General features: G+C 40.6%; 1 protein-coding gene across 5 annotated transcripts in view; it reads right to left on the bottom strand.

Annotated features, from left to right (window-relative positions):
- Positions 1–19,320, bottom strand: part of agfg1a (ArfGAP with FG repeats 1a) — a 67,071-nt gene that overhangs the window by 41,926 nt on the left and 5,825 nt on the right. For all 5 annotated transcript variants that reach the window (XM_063045487.1, XM_063045486.1, XM_063045485.1 and 2 more), the window contains exons 3-5: positions 13,772–13,887; positions 5,477–5,639; positions 2,468–2,618 (exon numbers count right to left, since the gene is read on the bottom strand). In XM_063045487.1, the coding sequence (XP_062901557.1) occupies positions 2,468–2,618; positions 5,477–5,639; positions 13,772–13,887 (430 nt within the window). The remainder of the gene's footprint in view (positions 1–2,467; positions 2,619–5,476; positions 5,640–13,771; positions 13,888–19,320) is intronic.

The following is a 19,320-nucleotide window of genomic DNA, read 5'->3' on the forward strand; positions in this document are numbered from 1 at the left end:
CTGAGGAATTGACTGTGAACTTCATGAAGGAGAAGGTGGGAGGACACACACCAGTCCTCAGTGAGGAGCCAATGGTGGAAAGTGTGGGCAGCTTCAAGTTCCTCGGTATCAACAACTAAGAGGATCTATCCTGGACCCAACAGAGTGATGCAATCATGAAGAAGCCACACCAGCAACTATGCTTCATTAGGAGTTTGAGGAGATTTTGAATGACACCAAAGCAAATTTCTACAAGTGGACAGTCGAGAGCATTCTGTTTGGTTGCATCACTGACTGGTACAGAGGCTTCAATGCGCAGGATACAAAGGCTCAGAGGGTTGCAGACTTGGCCAGTTCCATCAAAAAGGCCACATTCATCATTAGGACCCCTCACAATCCAGACATGCTCTCTTTTCGTTACTACTAACAGGGAAAAGCTACCAGAGCCTGAAGACCCACGCTCAACATTTTAGGAACAGCTTCTTCCTCTCCACCATCATATTTCTGCATGGTCAATGAATACTACCTCACTATTCCTCGTTTTGCTCTATTTATATTTCATAACTTACAGTAACTTGCATCTTGCATTGTACATATGTCAGTGATAATAAACCTGATTCTTATTCAATATCAACTACATTTATGTTAAGGTGTAAGTGGTCTTAGAATCAAAGAATTCAGAGATTTCAGCTTCTGAGTCTGTAACAGTGGCTAATCTATACAAAATAACAGTGACAATGCGGAAGTGATTCACACTTGACCGCAAAGTACAATTGCTTACAGTTCAGAATTTTACTACCATTACTGGAAGACATTTAGCACAGCGGAACTTCAGTTTTGTGGAGATCAACTGCTGATGCTACACTCAGCACTGTGATTTTGCAACATCAATGTTATGTCAGGGCTATGAACCAATACCGGGATCAGGAAGAACACATGTTGATACTCTACACTATTACTCTGTTAAATATACAAAGTAGAGAGCGAAGCTGTCTTTTTCCTTTGTATCAGCATAATTTCATTCATTCTCTTAACCTGTACTTTTAAAACAAGTTATCAATTTATGAAATGCCACAAAGTAGTTTGAATATTTTAAGTCTGGAGTATATATACAGTTAGGAAGCTCTCAGGACTCTGGAAAACAGGATTAGCAGGTGTCATTTAAGTGTTAGTCATGGTCTTTTCCATATATTTTTCACCTAAAACTAATCTTTCATCCAATGGTTATCTTAGTCTTTATCAGTTCAGGTAACTCATTCCACATTTCACGTCATATGTTATATTTTACAGAGAAACATTCAGGCCATTAAAATAAAGCAAATGGTGGATTTTGCTTCGGGAGATGGAATGAAAAGCAGGATATCATATTAAACTTTAACCCAATCTGAAAAACGGTGATCCCCATATCAAACTAATTTCTACACTACGTTAAACAAAATGTAGAAATGGAGTGGGCACAGTGAAAGGTTAATGTGGAACAATACCAGAACAAAGAACACATAGCCATGAAGAAAAGGATGGGATCAAGGGGCTGAGAAGGGATAAATGGGTAGATTTTGAGAAAGTATCTCCACTGTGAGACAAAAAAACAAATCCAATAAAGGATTACAGAGCAACACACATAAAAAATGCTGGTGAACGCAGCAGGCCAGGCAGCATCTCTAGGAGGAGGTACAGTCAACGTTTCGGGCCGAGACCCTTCGTCAGGACTCACTGAAAGAAGAGATAGTAAGAGATTTGAAAGTTGGAGGGGGAGGGGGAGATCAGAAATGATAGAAGACAGGAGGGGGAGGGATGCAGCCAAGAGCTGGACAGTTGATTGGCAAAAGGGATATGAGAGGATCATGGGATATGAGAGGATCATGGGATGGGAGGCCTAGGGAGAAAGAAAGGCGAAGGGGGGGAAGCCCAGAGGATGGGCAAGGAGTGGGGAGGGGAGGGAAGGGGAGGGAGGATTTTCAAACCTAGAATGCAGAATTCACTTCTACCAAGGGAAGATGTGACAAATATCACATGCATTTTGAGGAAGAAATAGAATTAGACAGGATTAGATGAAGAACGCTGGGAGGGACTTTGGTATAGATTAATTGGGAAGCATAGTTATCTGTAGATTTGATGCAAGTTATTTTCATATATTCAATGGTAGACACCTTCAAAGAAGCATTGCAAGAAAGACACCCAGTATATCCTATGAATATAATGTATTGTATCCAAAAGATTCACTCAAAAAGACACAAATTGAATATTCCATCTCAAGTGTCACGCCAGCTCAAAGTACCTTTAGACATCTTTGCTAAATATTCTAACATTGAATAATCAATCTGCAATTAAATATTCTCAACAGTTGCAAATAAGCTTATGTGCTCACTGTTTCAAAGTGCACAATTTAAATTATTTTTTACAGCTTTCCTAAAATCAAAACTGTTAAAAACCTTAATTACTCACTGTGACATCAGTACAAAGAAACAACCAGTAAATACCATCTTACCTGCGTGACTGTTAAAATGTGCAAAGTCTGCAAAATATGGAGGCGCAGACTGAGGAGTAGCAAAAATGTCCCCTCCAAGGTCAGTGAGGAGGTCAAATGGAGCCACTTTCTTCTCCTGTTGAGATCCCCGGGAGCGACTGACTGCTGGAGACTTCAAGGAAATGTGAGCACAATTTTAGATTTCCTCACTTGCAAATCGAATGGGAGCAAAGGCACAAAGAATGACAAATGGGAATCTACTAGAGAGGACAAGGGCTGACAGTGTGAAGCGGAGAGGATGTAGGTCACATAAAATGGTAATCGACAAATTCAGTGAATAATGAGCTGAGAAGGTGTGGCTACACAAGGTGAGGAATTGGGAAAAGATTTGGCGAAAGAAATCCCAATAAGGGGTTTTCAAAGCCAGGAAATGTTTAGAGAATATCAACCCATATTCTTACTCTGTTAGGACTGGGTGTCAAGCAAGCTAAGTGATAACTCAGTGGCAGTCATCACCTCCAAAGCTGGGTGAATTATCACAGTTTTCCAGAGTTTTGCCAGAAATTAGGCATAGTTTTGGGCAGCTTTTGCATAATTAACAATTCTGGTGGAAGACAAGTTGGTGGAATGATTGAGAAATTATGAACCCTTTGTCATCCTTTCTGTGGTTTTGAACAGCAGTTCTAACATTCATAATAATTAATACGGTTGATGAAATGAGCCAAGATGGCCTTAGTCTCCGTTGACACTGTTCTATTATCTGAATACATTTGCCCTTTCTGAGTAATGCCCCTTAGCAGATTCGATACCATTTATTTTCCTAGATAAATAATAAAGTTTCACAAATATTCAGCATTGTATCACCATGCTAGAATAGAAGATTCTGAGTAATTAAATTACTATAACACAAGGCCGCCTTTCAGCCCAATGAGTTCACATCAGCCCTAAAAATAGCAATCTGGTCAGTGAAGTCTGCCATTTTGTCTCTACAGCCTTACAAATGATTTGCCTTTGAACTTCTAACAAGCTCCTTTTAAAAGACTAGGTTAATGGGTTGCACCACTTTTAGAGGCCTTGAATGCCAGATCATAACCAGTATCTATGTAAATACTGGTTAACATCAACTAGTATCACTCCCTTGGATGCAAGAAATACAAATTAACTCCAACTATATCAAACAAAATGATTGTGATGTGAAATTATTGTTAATTGGGAATTAATTTATTAGGAGACTGTCACGAGTGTTATACATAGTGCAGTGAAGTTGCAAGATTATACCATTCAACTTCAATTGATGGACAATATGCAAAAAATGATACTTGTCACTTTCACATCCTGCAGGGAGCAATGTTACCTCAGCAACTGTCAATGAAACCGCTAGGCCTCAGAATTATTTGCAGGATTTGTGTTTTTTTTAAATGTAAATGTAGTGTAGTTGCAGGCTGAAAAAGATTGTGTATTTATGCTGAAAAGATCAAAAGGTAGTTCTGTTGCAAACAATGAATGCACAAATTATACTTCGACACAATTATCTTTCCAATACTTGGTACTTCAGTTTCCATGAAATTAAAACTTGCTATAATGCACATGGCTTATTTTCCAGTCTCTGAATCATTTGCCATTCGACATTTTTTTCTTCATGTAGGGAAACCATTTTAGTATTGGCCAATGAACCAATACTGACACATAGTGAAAAATCATTATGCTATTTTAATGCCACTGTAGAAAATGTGCCTTAGTTACTTATGTAACAAGTTCATAAAATATAAAAGCAGAAAAAGCTAGAATAACTAAGTGGGTCAGATTCATCCGCAAAAGAGGAAAATGTAACAGTCTGGGTCAAAGACTTTGGATCTAAACTGAAAATTATGTATTTTCAGCTCCACTCCAAGAGTTAACAGGGTAATCAGAAAGATTGAAAGTATTACCCCTAAGATTCTGAAGAAAGGTCAACGACCTGAAACATTGACCCTGTTTTATTGACCTCGTCTGAATTTCAGCACATTTCCTGTATTTTTGTTTCAGGTATCAAAAATCTATCAAAATTGTGATTTTGCATCAGAGGGGCTTCACAACAAAAGGAAAGGTGGAAACCATCTTCACACACTGCAGTCAAAAATACATGCAATTAATTTCTCACAAAAGAACCATGTACACTCATAGCTTTAATATAAATTATTAAAGTAACATCAGCAAGTGCATTTTAGAATATTCATGATTCATGTTTGACACCTGTCTGTTAAGATAGTGTGCGTCTCAGCGAGCTGACTTTATAATCTCCACTAATTTCAGTCCAGCCTGAGAGGCATCACATTGTGAAAGTACGATACTTTGGCTTAGATTATATTAAGTTGAGGTCCCGTTTACCTGTTAAGTGTTAAAAATCCAAGGTAGAATTTCCATTCATTTAATTTTACTTTAAATTCCAAGATTTCAAGCAGAAAAATATAAAACAAAGAATTTTATACACTAGTTATGTAAAGCACAAGTGATTTCTGTAGGTTTAAAAAAAATGGCACAGCTAGACTCAATCACAAGATCAGCCCGACTGCTTTATTAAATTGAATTAGTCTGGTACGATTCAATCGACTGTTGTCACTGTAAAGCTTCATGAAATCTTTTCAAGTTATGCTTCTTTTTGGTGCAATGTACATGCAGAATTATATAGAAATGAATATTAAAAGTGAATCGATTTACAAAAGTAATTAGTAACGTCTTAAAACAATTGTTAAAATGGACTAACCTATTTAATACTGCCATCCCTGATGCACGGGTAAAATATACATGAAAGATTTGGCATGCAGTTTTGCAAATTAGTTCAAGCAGAAACTTCAATCATAATTTGGGAAACTAAGAAATTTTGTCCTTTGATTGCACAAATATATAGACATCTTGGTATATTCTTTCTACAATCAAAGGATTAATTATTCATTTCCTGCTGAACTTTTTGCAACATCAACAGGTAATAATAGGGTCATTCAGATAAGTCATTGAGCAACAAGGTTGATTCAAATGCAAGTCTTCACTTACCTGGGTTGGTGTTTCTTTATTCAAAGGAAGTGCTGGTGTGGTGTCGGAGATTTGTGACTTTACTGGTTTGACTTCTGGAGTGCTACTTGCGCTGCTAGCTGAGGAACCTGAAATAGATGCATGGGCTGCTGCCACTGCCCAGGCTCGATCTGCTGGCACAAACCTAGAAGAGACCGATGCACGGAATAAATCACAATACAACTGGCCAGTGCAGTGCTCCTCGTTTAAAGATGATCACTGTAAAAGTAACATCAGTTCTGCCACGATAAACCAGGAGAGGTAGCCAGGCAATATGAGACTGTGGGGCTATTCCTTTTCTCTTCTACCAGTGAGACTACGTAATGTCTACATCAGGCCCAAATGTGACTCCAAACAGCCAACAACCTGAAGGGTCTCAGCCCAAAACGTAAACTGTTTATTCCTCTCCATGGATGCTGCATGACATGATTTGCTCCTCCAGCATTGTGTTTGTTGATCTGGATTTCCAGCATCCACAGAATCTCTGATGATCCAAACTACCAAAGTGGCTGACATACAACCACCTCTTTGGCCATTATGGATGAAAAACATTTCCAACAATGAAGGCTGAATAATGTACTTATTACAAGTTTTATATAAACATGAAATTCTAAACTAGACTTGCATTTGAAAGATATGTGAAGACACTTTAAAGTCAACACAAAACAAGTAGTTGTGAACTGTGTCTTTGGAAATGGGATCATTGATACACTGATGAGCATTGGAATAGGTAAAAAAAACAAACATTTTTCAGTGCCATCCCTAGGAAAGAAATAGAACTGAATAGTTAACACAAAAGGATGGGCATACCCTTCAGAACATGGCACTTCAAGGGCATAGCTTTAACAGAGCCACAATTATTTTGATTGCATTAACAGAAATTGTTCTCCTTTAATTAATCATTCTGAATGTAACAACAGATTCTATATTTAATAAAAATTATTTTTCAATTCTCAATAAACACTGGAAACTTTCTCCACTTTTAGTAAGCCACAGAAGCAATTTGAAGTTCTAGAATAATATTTTTTTTCCCTTCAAATCTCAGTGACCACATTATGTCAAACAGGTGAACAAATCCTGGATCTAGAAACGTTGAAAGAGCCTAGGCAGTAGTACAACTCCAATCTATACATCTGTATGAAGTGAAAACACAAATAATTTCCATCTTGCTTAGCCAGACATAGATACACGACAAAATTGGAACATTTTAAGATTTTCCTGCCATGTATCACAACAATACACACTAAATTAGTAATCAGAGATTTAAACTTTGAACCAAACTGACTAACTCATTCCTTAGGGTGAGCAAACATACTTTCTAGCAAACTTCTTACTCACTGACAGGAAAGGTCACATGACTTACTGATTATGATGTACATTGCCAATACATACCATTAAACTGATTCTGCAAATCAAAACTGAGTGGGTGGGGAGTTCGGTTAGAATATGAGAGTTGGTAATTTAAAAAATGTTTTTCTGGTTCATATTGAATACTAATGAAGGATCCTTCAGTAAACGAGGTCAGTGCACTATCTACTCAGGGTCAGGAATTTAAGGTGCAGAGTGTTATACGGGAGGCAAGGTTTATGGGTCGGCACAACATTGTGGGCCGAAGGGCCTGTACTGTGCTGTACTGTTCTATGTTCTATAAACTCTCAAGAGTTATTACTACATGGGACAAGCTGTTACCTGGAGCTGTAATTGGATGCATGTCACCAGAAATATTCAACATTAAAAAATACACAAAAATTTCATCAGAAATCAGAATGAGAACCTTTACAATACAAAGTGTCAAAAGGTCTTGCATGCAAGATTCAATGGATCAAGTTTAGTCTTACCTTTTTTCCTTTGATAATGTAGTTACTTATACTAATAGTGATATTTTAACAATGTGTTCACAATGCTTTCTCTATGGAAAAGTGAGAGGAAATACTATTTAAAAATCAGATGTGATCATTTCTCATCATGCAGAGGGACAGATCTTAATGTAGATTAAAGCATATTCATTCACAATTTCCTGGAGTCAAGTACCCACCAACACTACCCACACCAACTTTAAGCCAGTTGAACTTACACAACAAGGCTTCTCCTGCATACTACATACTTGCATCCTCTTTTAATGGCTTCACTTATTCTTTCCTCAATATATAAACTGAAATACTCATCCAAGAATAAGAACACTCTCTACTCACGACTCTCCATCTTGGAAGATAACTTTCCCCACTAAGTAGTGTGTGCCCCAACATTCCTCTGGGACTTGTCGTAATGCACTTAAGAGAAAATAATTCAGAGAAACCTGGATGTCTGAGTCTGGTATTATTCAGAAATATCAAAGTAGCAAAATCAAAATTCTCTAGATTATTTTTATTAAATGTCACAAATAACCATCTAACTTGCCTATCTAGTAATAATCCTGACCAATCCAATTACAACAGATCTCCTGGATTTATGTTTCACTCCTATTCCAAACTTCCAAAACATCAATGCCTCATCAAGTCCAGTTGTAAAGATATGTAACAACACACATCAAAGTTGCTGGTGAACGCAGCAGGCCAAGCAGCATCTATAGGAAGAGGCGCAGTCGACGTTTCAGGCCGAGACCCTTCGTCAGGACTAACTGAAGGAAGAGTGAGTAAGGGATTTGAAAGCTGGAGGGGGAGGGGGAGATGCAAAATGATAGGAGAAGACAGGAGGGGGAGGGATAGAGCTGAGAGCTGGACAGGTGATTGGCAAAAGGGATACGAGAGGATCATGGGACAGGAGGTCCAGGAAGAAAGACGGGGGGGGGGGGGTGACCCAGAGGATGGGCAAGAGGTATATTCAGAGGGACAGAGGGAGAAAAAGGAGAGTGAGAGAAAGAATGTGTGCATAAAAATGAGTAACAGATGGGGTACGAGGGGGAGGTGGGGCTAGCGGAAGTTAGAGAAGTCAATGTTCATGCCATCAGGTTGGAGGCTACCCAGACGGAATATAAGGTGTTGTTCCTCCAACCTGAGTGTGGCTTCATCTTTACAGTAGAGGAGGCTGTGGATAGACATGTCAGAATGGGAATGGGATGTGGAATTAAAATGTGTGGCCACTGGGAGATCCTGCTTTCTCTGGCAGACAGAGCGTAGGTGTTCAGCAAAACGATCTCCCAGTCTGCGTCGAGTCTCACCAATATATAAAAGGCCACATCGGGAGCACCGGACGCAGTATATCACCCCAGTCGACTCACAGGTGAAGTGATGCCTTACCTGGAAGGACTGTTTGGGGCCCTGAATGGTGGTAAGGGAGGAAGTGTAAGGGCATGTGTAGCACTTGTTCCGCTTACACGGATAAGTGCCAGGAGGGAGATCAGTGGGGAGGGATGGGGGGGACGAATGGACAAGGGAGTTGTGTAGGGAGCGATCCCTGCGGAATGCAGAGAGGGGGGGGGAGGGAAAGATGTGCTTAGTGGTGGGATCCCGTTGGAGGTGGCGGAAGTTACGGAGAATAATATGTTGGACCCGGAGGCTGGTGAGGTGGTAGGTGAGGACCAGGGGAACCCTATTCCTAGTTGGGTGGTGGGAGGATGGAGTGAGAGCAGATGTACGTGAAATGGGGGAGATGCGTTTAAGAGCAGAGTTGATAGTGGAGGAAGGGAAGCCCCTTTCTTTAAAAAATGAAGACATCTCCCTTGTCCTAGAATGAAAAGCCTCATCCTGAGAGCAGATGCGGCGGAGACAGAGGAATTGCGAGAAGGGGATGGCGTTTTTGCAAGAGACAGGGTGAGAAGAGGAATAGTCCAGATAGCTGTGAGAGTCAGTAGGCTTATAGTAGACATCAGTGGATAAGCTGTCTCCAGAGACAGAGACAGAAAGATCTAGAAAGGGGAGGGAGGTGTCGGAAATGGACCAGGTAAACTTGAGGGCAGGGTGAAAGTTGGAGGCAAAGTTAATAAAGTCAATGAGTTCTGCATGCGTGCAGGAAGCAGCGCCAATGCAGTCGTCGATGTAGCGAAGGAAAAGTGGGGGACAGATACCAGAATAGGCACGGAACATAGATTGTTCCACAAACCCAACAAAAAGGCAGGCATAGCTAGGACCCATACAGGTGCCCATAGCTACACCTTTAGTTTGGAGGAAATGGGAGGAGCAAAAGGAGAAATTATTAAGAGTAAGGACTAATTCCGCTAGACAGAGCAGAGTGGTGGTAGAGGGGAACTGATTAGGTCTGGAATCCAAAAAGAAGCGTAGAACTTTGAGACCTTCCTGATGGGGGATGGAAGTATATAAGGACTGGACATCCATGGTGAAAATAAAGCGGTGGGGGCCAGGGAACTTAAAATCATCGAAAAGTTTAAGAGCGTGAGAAGTGTCACGAACATAGGTCGGAAGGGATTGAACAAGGGGTGATAAAACAGTGTCGAGGTATGCAGAAACGAGTTCGGTGGGGCAGGAGCAAGCTGAGACAATAGGTCGGCCAGGACAGGCAGGTTTGTGGATCTTGGGTAGGAGGTAGAAACGGGAAGTGCGGGGTGTGGGAACTATAAGGTTGGTAGCAGTGGATGGGAGATCCCCTGAGCGGATGAAGTCGTTGATAGTGTGGGAGACAATGGCCTGGTGCTCCTTAGTGGGGTCACGATCGAAGGGTAAATAAGAGGAGGTATCCGCGAGTTGTCGCTGTGCCTCGGCAAGGTAGAGGTCAGTACGCCAGACTACAACAGCACCCCTCTTATCAGGATTAGTGCGGAGAGAGTGGAGAGCAGAGCGTTCCGAAGGAGTGAGGTTGGAATGGGGACAAGGTGCGGTGAAGTCGAGACGGTTGATGTCCCGTCGGCAGTTAGCGATAAAGAGATCCAGAGCAGGCAGAAGACCAGAGCGGGGTGTCCATGAAGAAGAGGAGGGTTGAAGACGGGAGAAGGGGTCATCGGTGGGGGTGGAAGAGTCCTTGCCGAAGAAGTAGGCTCGGAGACGGAGACGGCGGAAGAAAAGTTCCGCATCATGGCGAACACGGAACTCGCTGAGGTGTGGGCGAAGGGGGACAAACGTGAGGCCCTTACTGAGAACAGAGCGTTCTGCCTCCGACAGTTGAAGGTCAGAGGGGATGGTAAAGACCCGGCACGGATGAGAGCTGGGATCAGAGGGGGGAGGGGGGAGGCTGGGGGTGTCAGTGGAGAGGGGAGGGTTGGGGTGAGAGGAAGATGGAGCCTCTGAGGGCCCAGGAGCTGACGGTGGGATCTGAGGAAGACGGGGCTGTGGAGTGGTGGTGGGGGAAGGGGAGACGGGAGTCACAACAGCAGCACATAAAGACCCGGCCTGGAGTTCAAGGCTGGAGTCGCAGTTGGTGGTTGCGTAATCACTTCGAATGTGTCCATGGTCGTTGCTGGAGTCCGGGTTTTGAATATGTCCTGAGGTGTTGGAGCTGCCGAGATCAATGGCAGGGGCCGCAATTGAAAGTACATGCCTGCTAGCGTCGGGGCCGGCAGGCTCTGGAGTCCGTAGATGTAAGATCTTGCGATCTTTGCCTAACATGACAAAGTCAAAAAAACGGCGATTGCAGGCGTGGATCCGACGGAGGATGAAATAACGGGTAGGACCATTACAGACGGCGAAGAAAGTGTCCCGAAGGTGTGGAAGGGTCTGGGATAGGGACACCAAGTACCTCCTCATGGCGGAGAGCGTCGCCTTCAGAGCTTGACGGGAGAAGCTGCGAGATGCAGAGTCAATAAAATGTGAGTACCTGGGATCCTCAGAAGGTCCAAATTGAGAGGCTTGGAAACGAATCCTAAAGCCAACTGGAGTAAGTTGGCGACGGAGGCACGTTCCAAGAAAGGATACATGGCTGTGATAGCGAGTTTGAGTCAAAGTGTGATCGAAAAGTTGAAGAGCCGAAGAAATTACAGATGGGGAGCAGTGAGAGATGGTTTCACTGAACTCCCGTCGAAGAGAGGATCTAAACTTCTTCGGTGTAGGCATCACCGGAAGAGGCTTCGCGGTAGTGAATTTAAACGCAAACAACAGGATTTCTGCAGATGCTGGAAATTCAAGCAACACACATCAAAGTTGCTGGTGAACGCAGCAGGCCAAGCAGCATCTATAGGAAGAGGCGCATTCAACGTTTCAGGCCGAGACCCTTCGTCAGGACTAACTGAAGGAAGAGTGAGTAAGGGATTTGAAAGCTGGAGGGGGAGGGGGAGATGCAAAATGATAGGAGAAGACAGGAGGGGGAGGGATAGAGCCGAGAGCTGGACAGGTGATAGGCAAAAGGGGATACGAGAGGATCATGGGACAGGAGGTCCGGGAAGAAAGACAAGGCGGGGGGGGGGGTGACCCAGAGGATGGGCAAGAGGTATATTCAGAGGGACAGAGGGAGAAAAAGGAGAGTGAGAGAAAGAATGTGTGCATAAAAATGAGTAACAGATGGGGTACGAGGGGGAGGTGGGGCCTAGCGGAAGTTAGAGAAGTCAATGTTCATGCCATCAGGTTGGAGGCTACCCAGACGGAATATAAGGTGTAAAAAGATATGTAATCAGTTTTGAATCAGTCTTGAAAGTGTGCAAAGAATCAACAGGCAAAGGTTGTTTGTGATTGATAGAAAGTTACGTAAAAGCATTAGTAACAATTGTGATCACTTTTAGATATTCCAATTTAAGATCCTTAATGATATTCCGTCACACCTATTAGAATATGAAAGTGGGATTATGGCAAATGGTACCTGTGGAACTGTGCTGAAAGCCAATGTACTTTGGGTCATCTGTTTTGGACTTGTCCTAAAGTTAAAGGATTCTGGGTTAGCATCTTTGACTTTTTTTGAAGAATTTAATAAAATAATAATTATGAGCCAGTTATAACAGTGGTGGGAACTCTAAATAAATTATAGCAATGTATATTACAGAGGTAGAATCAGATTGTTTCCTATAAAGCTACTAATATTGGAAGAATGATGTACTACTATGTATGCTTCCATTATCAGGAGAAACACCAATGTCTTTAAATGGAAAATCCTATAAAAGGTAGTAGATTCGGCCCAGTACATCATGGTAAAGCTTTCCCAACCAATAAGCATATCTGTATCAACCCAAAACTCTGTCACAGGAAAGAAGCATCCATCAGATATCCCCACCACCCAGGTGATGGCAGCAGGAAGGAGAGAGCATGACCTCAATGGTAGGGATCTCTAATGATAGATGCTGCTTTCCTGAGACAGCGTTTCAGGTAGGAGGTATAAGAGCCTTAGGTCTCACACCATCAGCTTCAAGAACAGTTACTACCCCAAAAGCTTCAGGCTCTTGAATAAAATAGGGATAACTACACTCATTTGTCCCTACAACTAATGATCTGATTTTAAGGACACTTTATCTCATTATCTCACATTCACGTTATTTATATTTGCATCTGCACAGTTTGTTGTCTTCTGACCTCTGTTTGACCTTTCATTGATCCTGTTATAATTGCTATTCTAGATTGCTGAGTCCTCCAAGAGGACCACAATCTTGTTGTGTTTGGTAGCCTGCATGCCTTAATGACCCAGAGAGCTACACTACGTTGGCTGGAGTCAAGGTTTTATGTTTTGGCTCTCGGTAGGGTCACTCATAGCAAACAGGTCAAAGGGTAGAGGCCAGACCAAGTCTGGTCCACCAGTCCTCCAGGTTTGTGTATTCAGCTCAGACCTAACAACTGACTGAGAAAACTAAACTTATGGAAATAGCAATGAAAAATCCTTCTACATCTGAATGGCCAAGGACAGACAGAGATGGATGACCTTCATTGCTGCCCAAAACACCAGCGGTGTATTGGGCAGTAAGTTAGTTTTGCTGAGTATGTCCACAAGAAAACTACACTACTGGATATGGTGACATACATGTACATAGATAATAAATTTACTTTGAACTTCACTGAAAGGGTATTCACACCATCCGTACAATTCAGCTATTTTGTTCACTTATCAACGTGACTTCAGTACCTCCTAGTCCTTTTTATACTGCACATCACATCACACACTCGGCCATTGCCTGTACACATTCTATGTTTTCCCATCACACTTCACAAACCCCAAAACACCTCATACATACATCCTGTTTGCTCATATCACACCTTTTTCAATGTAACAATATCTAATGCACATCACCCCATCCAGGCCACCAACATTCCCTGTTGAACTTCCCAATGTTATTGATATTCTGTACAGCCTTGTGGCATTAACAAATACACCGAGACCTTTCATACATAATGAGCCAAGGCCAGACAAATGAATACTGACTACCACAGACTGGCACACATCACTTTAACCAATAGGCACAGATTTAACATTTACCATCTTTTCTTCTCATATTTTTCCTGCAGGAAATCTTTGACTTTCTGAGGATCTCTGAAATCAGGATAAACTGATGATCTTTCATCATACAATCCAAGCCAAATCTGTTTACACACCTAAATAAAAGACAAAAATATCATATTGGTAAACATATTAAGAGAATTTATAGAAGCTAATGAACTATGATCTAAATATAGCTGCAATCAAACAGAAGATTCTACATCAAAAAGTACATTTCATGGTGTTTCTTGAAGTTTCACTTTACTGGCTACACAAACAGCAACACGTGAATGATCATAAAAATGAAAACGCACAGTCACAAGTTGAATGGGAAAGAGCAAAGGATGTATTACACCTTGACCAGATTCTCTACAGATCCAATGGATTGCTATAGCTTGTGCAATTTATTTAGCTCTTGTGTAACGGGCAAAGTGAACGAGGAAAACATTTGGATCAACTGGGTACACAGGAACCTGCTTGTGTGTTTTTTTTTAAAAAAACATATATGCCTCTTTACTTATAGTACCAGTCAGTTATAAGATTTCTAGATCAGCTGACACATCAGCGTATTATTAGTATTTTTTCGAAAAATAGACAAGATTTTTGTATTCAGAAAAGAGGAATGCATTGGGATAGTTTGCACTTTTCAGGTTATATGCCCTGCAGCGGATAGACTCTGTGTACTACACAGACAACAAAGTTCAATATAATTTCTGTGCTATTTTGGATTTCCGTTCGGAATCAACCAAGATCAGAATGTACGCAGAAAAATAATTCAATATTTATTCCACAGGAAATGTAAAAATATATTCAGAGCATTACCTTGAGCTGATCCTCCATATATTGTTATAAATGGCATTACTAGCTATCCATTTTCACATTTCACTGAATTCTTTTTCAGCTCACGAGAGAGCAAGTTTTCATTTTGGGGCCAAGGCTTTTTATGTCAATTTATTTGGAGGGACACATGTTTAAAGGGTGCATGCAACAAACTACTGAAGAGGGAACATACAATTCTAACAATAATTAATGGGAGAGGAAGATTACTGAGCATGTATTGAAGTGGAGGATTTTCAAAGAAACCAACATCTCTTTCTAGTCTGGGACTCTGTTACAGCAGCCAAAAGCCTGGAGTTTCGGTAATTTGCAACCACTTTAAATACTTCTTGCAACCCATTAATTAAATGCAATTTAGGAATTATTATTCAAAGTATTCTGTCAGTATAATTGATAAAATTTTGACAATTTTCATCTCTTTCACCATAATTATTCTATGGACAAAAACAGGATAGAAAACACAACAGTTCTTTAGATATTAAACAATCAGAACAAACCTGTATAGACTCTGTATAGCGTCTTTCATAATCATTTAGCCATCTAATTTTTGTACCATTAAATCAATGCTTCTGATGTGCAGCTTTGATAGATGTAGAAAAATGCAAGAGTGACTTTCTCTCTGCAATATTCCACACACACGACTGACACAAATGACTTAATTAATCTGGGATTTTTAGTGATAGATTTTTGGGAACATATGGTAATCTGTGCAAATTAAACTACCAACTCTTCTTTGAATAATGCTGTGAAGCTTTAACATTTCCTACATAATACAGCACACGAGTACAGATCTGAAGCATCAGCCCAGCCTAACTCAAATCACAGAGAGGCTTCAATCCATAGCCATTTGATTCAGCAGTAGCACGGAGCCAAGCTGAAATCTGGCATCTTTCCTCTTCGCAGATGCTTAGCTGCAGTATTATCTGCCTTTATCAATCACACAACATCCAAATATTTATCAAAACTAAAATGATGAAGCTGCAACTAGAAGAACTTGAATTTTGCAGCCTCTTTCTAGGTTAAGTAAAAACCTTCCAGGATGCAAATCAGGCAAATCTGTCAATGTTATCTCATTGCCAGTAACATTCTGCATTTCTCTGCTCCTCCTGAACCAATTGTTCAACTAATAATAAAACAGGGGTATTTAAGAAATGATACAATTAATCTGAAGTCTGCCATGCAACTATTTGCAGTAAATTTGATTAATTAAAAGTATGACAGGTTTTTTTTAAAAAAAAGAGTATGACGTTATGCTGCATAATTATGCAGCAAGCTTTGCTTCCAAAAATTCATTTAAATGATCAATCTTTACAATCTTTGTCACAGAACAGTCTGCATTCTGAAAACATCTGCGGAACTGAAAGGACTGGAAGGATGAAGGCTCAAAATATGGTTGAAAACAAACGATCCTACGACAGCGAGCATATTCCGGCCATTGATGTACAAGAACAAGCTCAGTCTTATAAATTACCAGCTAAGGTGAAAATCTATGTTGCAATTGGAAACAAAATTGTGGTAAATACAGAAGTGAGGTGTAATTTAAAAAACACAGACTCCTAAACTAAGCCAATAGTTAAATTAAGACTTCAGGGATATCATTTCCCTTCTATTACAAATATGATAACAAATGCTGAGGCGAAAAGCCAACACAAGGCAAAGTGATAGCCAATAAAAAAAATTACATTTAATATATAAATAATTCAAGTTTAAGAAATTAAAAATACATTTTTGATCTATGATCTTTAATTATGATCTCGTTTGATCTGCAGAAACCATCTCACCATGCACTAATTTGTTCTGTAATTTCAAAAGCATTTATTCTGGAACAAACTTGTCAGTTTCCTATTAAATCACTACCTTGTTCTTTTCCACACACTTTAATATTTTATCTGCTACCTAAACAAAAATCATTTCAAGCATTTATCTAAACTTGTGAAAGCATCATTAACATGACCATCAATAAAACTGATGAAACTAAGTATAAAGTAGTACATAGCAAAAGTAATTAGTACTAATACTTGAACTAATAATTCTTACATCATTAGCTTGTATTGAACAGATGTAGATGTGTATGTGTACAAATTAAAGCTAATAAGAATGACTGGATTCTGCTACCAGGATATGGATACAGAAACAAGGACACACGTATGCATCGATGTAGATTGGTAAAATAGTGTAGAATATAGTATCTCTAGCATTGTGAACAGTTTTGGGCCCCTTATCCAAGAAAAGACATGCTGGCACTGGAGAGAGTCCAGAGGAGGCACACAAGATTCCAGGAATGAAAGGATTAACATAAGAGGAGTATTTGATGGCTCTGGACCTGTTCTCGCTGCAGTTTAGAAGAGTGGGGAGGGGTGCTGAATCTCATAGCAATCCATCAAATACTGAAAGGCCTAGATAGAGTGGACATGGAGAGGAGGTTTCTTATAGTGAGGGAGTCTAGGACTAGAGGGTATAGTCTCAGAATAGAGGGGTGCCCATTTAGAACGTCCCCATTTGCAGATCAATGGAAATGTCAGATTAACAGTTTCTTTTCCTCCACAGACCCTGCCAACACTACTATTTCTTGTACCATTGTCTTTTTGCTAGATAAATTCCAGATTGGGAGTGGTATTGGTGTTAGTTTATTATCGTCACATTTACCAAGCACAGTGAAAAGTTAGTCTTACACACTATTCATACAGATCAAATCATTACAAAGTACATTGAGGCATACAAGGTAAAACAATAACAATACAGAATAAAGTGTGATAGCTACTGAGGAGTTGCAGTGTAGAGAAACAATAAAATGCAAGATCATAACCAGGTATGCTGAGAGGTTAACAGTACGAGAGGTCTGTCAAACATCTGATAAGTGGGATAGAAGCTGCCTTGAGCTTGGTGGTATGTGCTTTCAGGCTTTTCTGCAGCCCAATGGAAGGGAAGGGGAAAAGAGAATGCCTGGGTTGGGTGGGTTCTTTGATTAAATCGGCTGCTTTACTGAGGCAGCAAAAAATATAGACAGAGACCACAGAAGAGAGGCTGTTTCTTGTGATGAACTTAGCTGTGTCCACAACTCTCTGCAGTTTCTTGCAGGCGTGTACAGAGCAGTTGCCATACCAGGTCGCATCCAGGCAGGTGCTCTTTCTACGGTGCAACAATAACAATTGGTAAGAGTTCATGGAGACATACCAAATTTCTTTAGCCTCCTGAGGAAGTAGAGGTGTTGGTGAGTTTTCTTAGCAGCGACACCGTGGCTGGATGAGGACAGGTGAGGGTACTGGTGATGCTCACATCTAGGAACTTGAAGGTCTACCCCAACCCCCAACCTCAACACTGTTGATGTAGACAGCAGCCTGTGAATGACTGGGTCTTTTCTGTTCAGAATCGAGGCTCAATCATTTAGAATGTCAGTTTTCGACAATAAGAGTTCAAGATTCAAAGGCACAGACCATCAGTTAACTAGGACAGCACTGTAGCATAATGGTTAGCAATCGACCCAGGTTCAATTCCGGCTGTTGCCTGTAAGGTGTTTGTATGTTCTTCCCGTGACTGTGTGGGTTTCCTCCAGGTGCTCGGTTTCCTCCCACATTCCAAAGATGTACCAGTTGGTAGGTTAATTATTCATTGCAAATTGTCCAGTGATTAGGCTAGGATTAAATCAGGGCCATTGGACCAGAAGGGCCTATTCTGCATTGTATCACACACAAATAAATAAAATAAAGTAAATCATGTCACTTTCAAAAGATGAAGATCAAATCATTGACAAGGAGCCATGAGGGTGTGAGAGGCATTCAGAGACAGGAAGCATTGCTGTATGTGAATATCTTCAAATTTGAAGTTTCATTAAACTTTGTACAGTTAACTAATATATCAGATCAACTTTTTACTTGGTAACAAGCCTTAGTATTTTGCATCTTAAATATACAACCACAGCCTGAATTATCACAAAAGATCAGCATGCATGAATTACATTTTTTTAACCCAAAGTCTGAATCAAAAATTAAGGGATAAGTCAGACTTACAAAACCACGCCAGTAATTTCCTTCCAGAGATGGCAAGTTTTAAAATGGTGCTCACTAACATTCGGCAATTCCTGCTACGCAATAAGAACGCAAACTCAGAACAGCTGCAAAAGGTTTTGAAGTTCCATTCTTCTATTTGGCACAAGTCTGCATTTTCACTAGGTAGCAATAATTGCTTAATTCAGCATGTCATTTGTAAATGTGGAAAAATATTGGTACATCTGTTTTAGACACATTAGACATTGCAGAGAGCATATCATCTCAACTAAGTACGTGGCAATCACATATGGCAGAGAAGGGGAAAAGCTTAGCATGAACAACATTATTCAGTGAAGATGAGAAGGAACAATATGAAATACATGTTTGGTTTTTCTTAAATTTAGGCAGCAGCTCTTTCATTCCTGCCCTAGCTTTCAGCTTTTGACTGAGCCCAACCCTACCTCTGAATAATTCAGGCAGCAGCAGCAGAAAGGCTCACTTTGATGCAACAATACAGCCGTTGCAAACCCCAAGCAGAAGTGCGTAGACTTCAACTGGAAGTTGTAAATTGCTATTGGGAACTTGCCTCAATTTAATCAGTGACAATTTCAATTCCAACATGGACTCAACATTCAACATGATTTGAGATGGTCCAGAAAGACAAGAATATTCTTCCTCAAAAGAAACTGGTTCAATGAGTTAGGTTACCAGATAGGCATGTCGCAC

The sequence above is a fragment of the Mobula hypostoma genome, chromosome 4, assembly GCF_963921235.1.
Source record: "Mobula hypostoma chromosome 4, sMobHyp1.1, whole genome shotgun sequence".
NCBI classification, from domain to species: Eukaryota; Metazoa; Chordata; class Chondrichthyes; order Myliobatiformes; family Myliobatidae; genus Mobula; species Mobula hypostoma.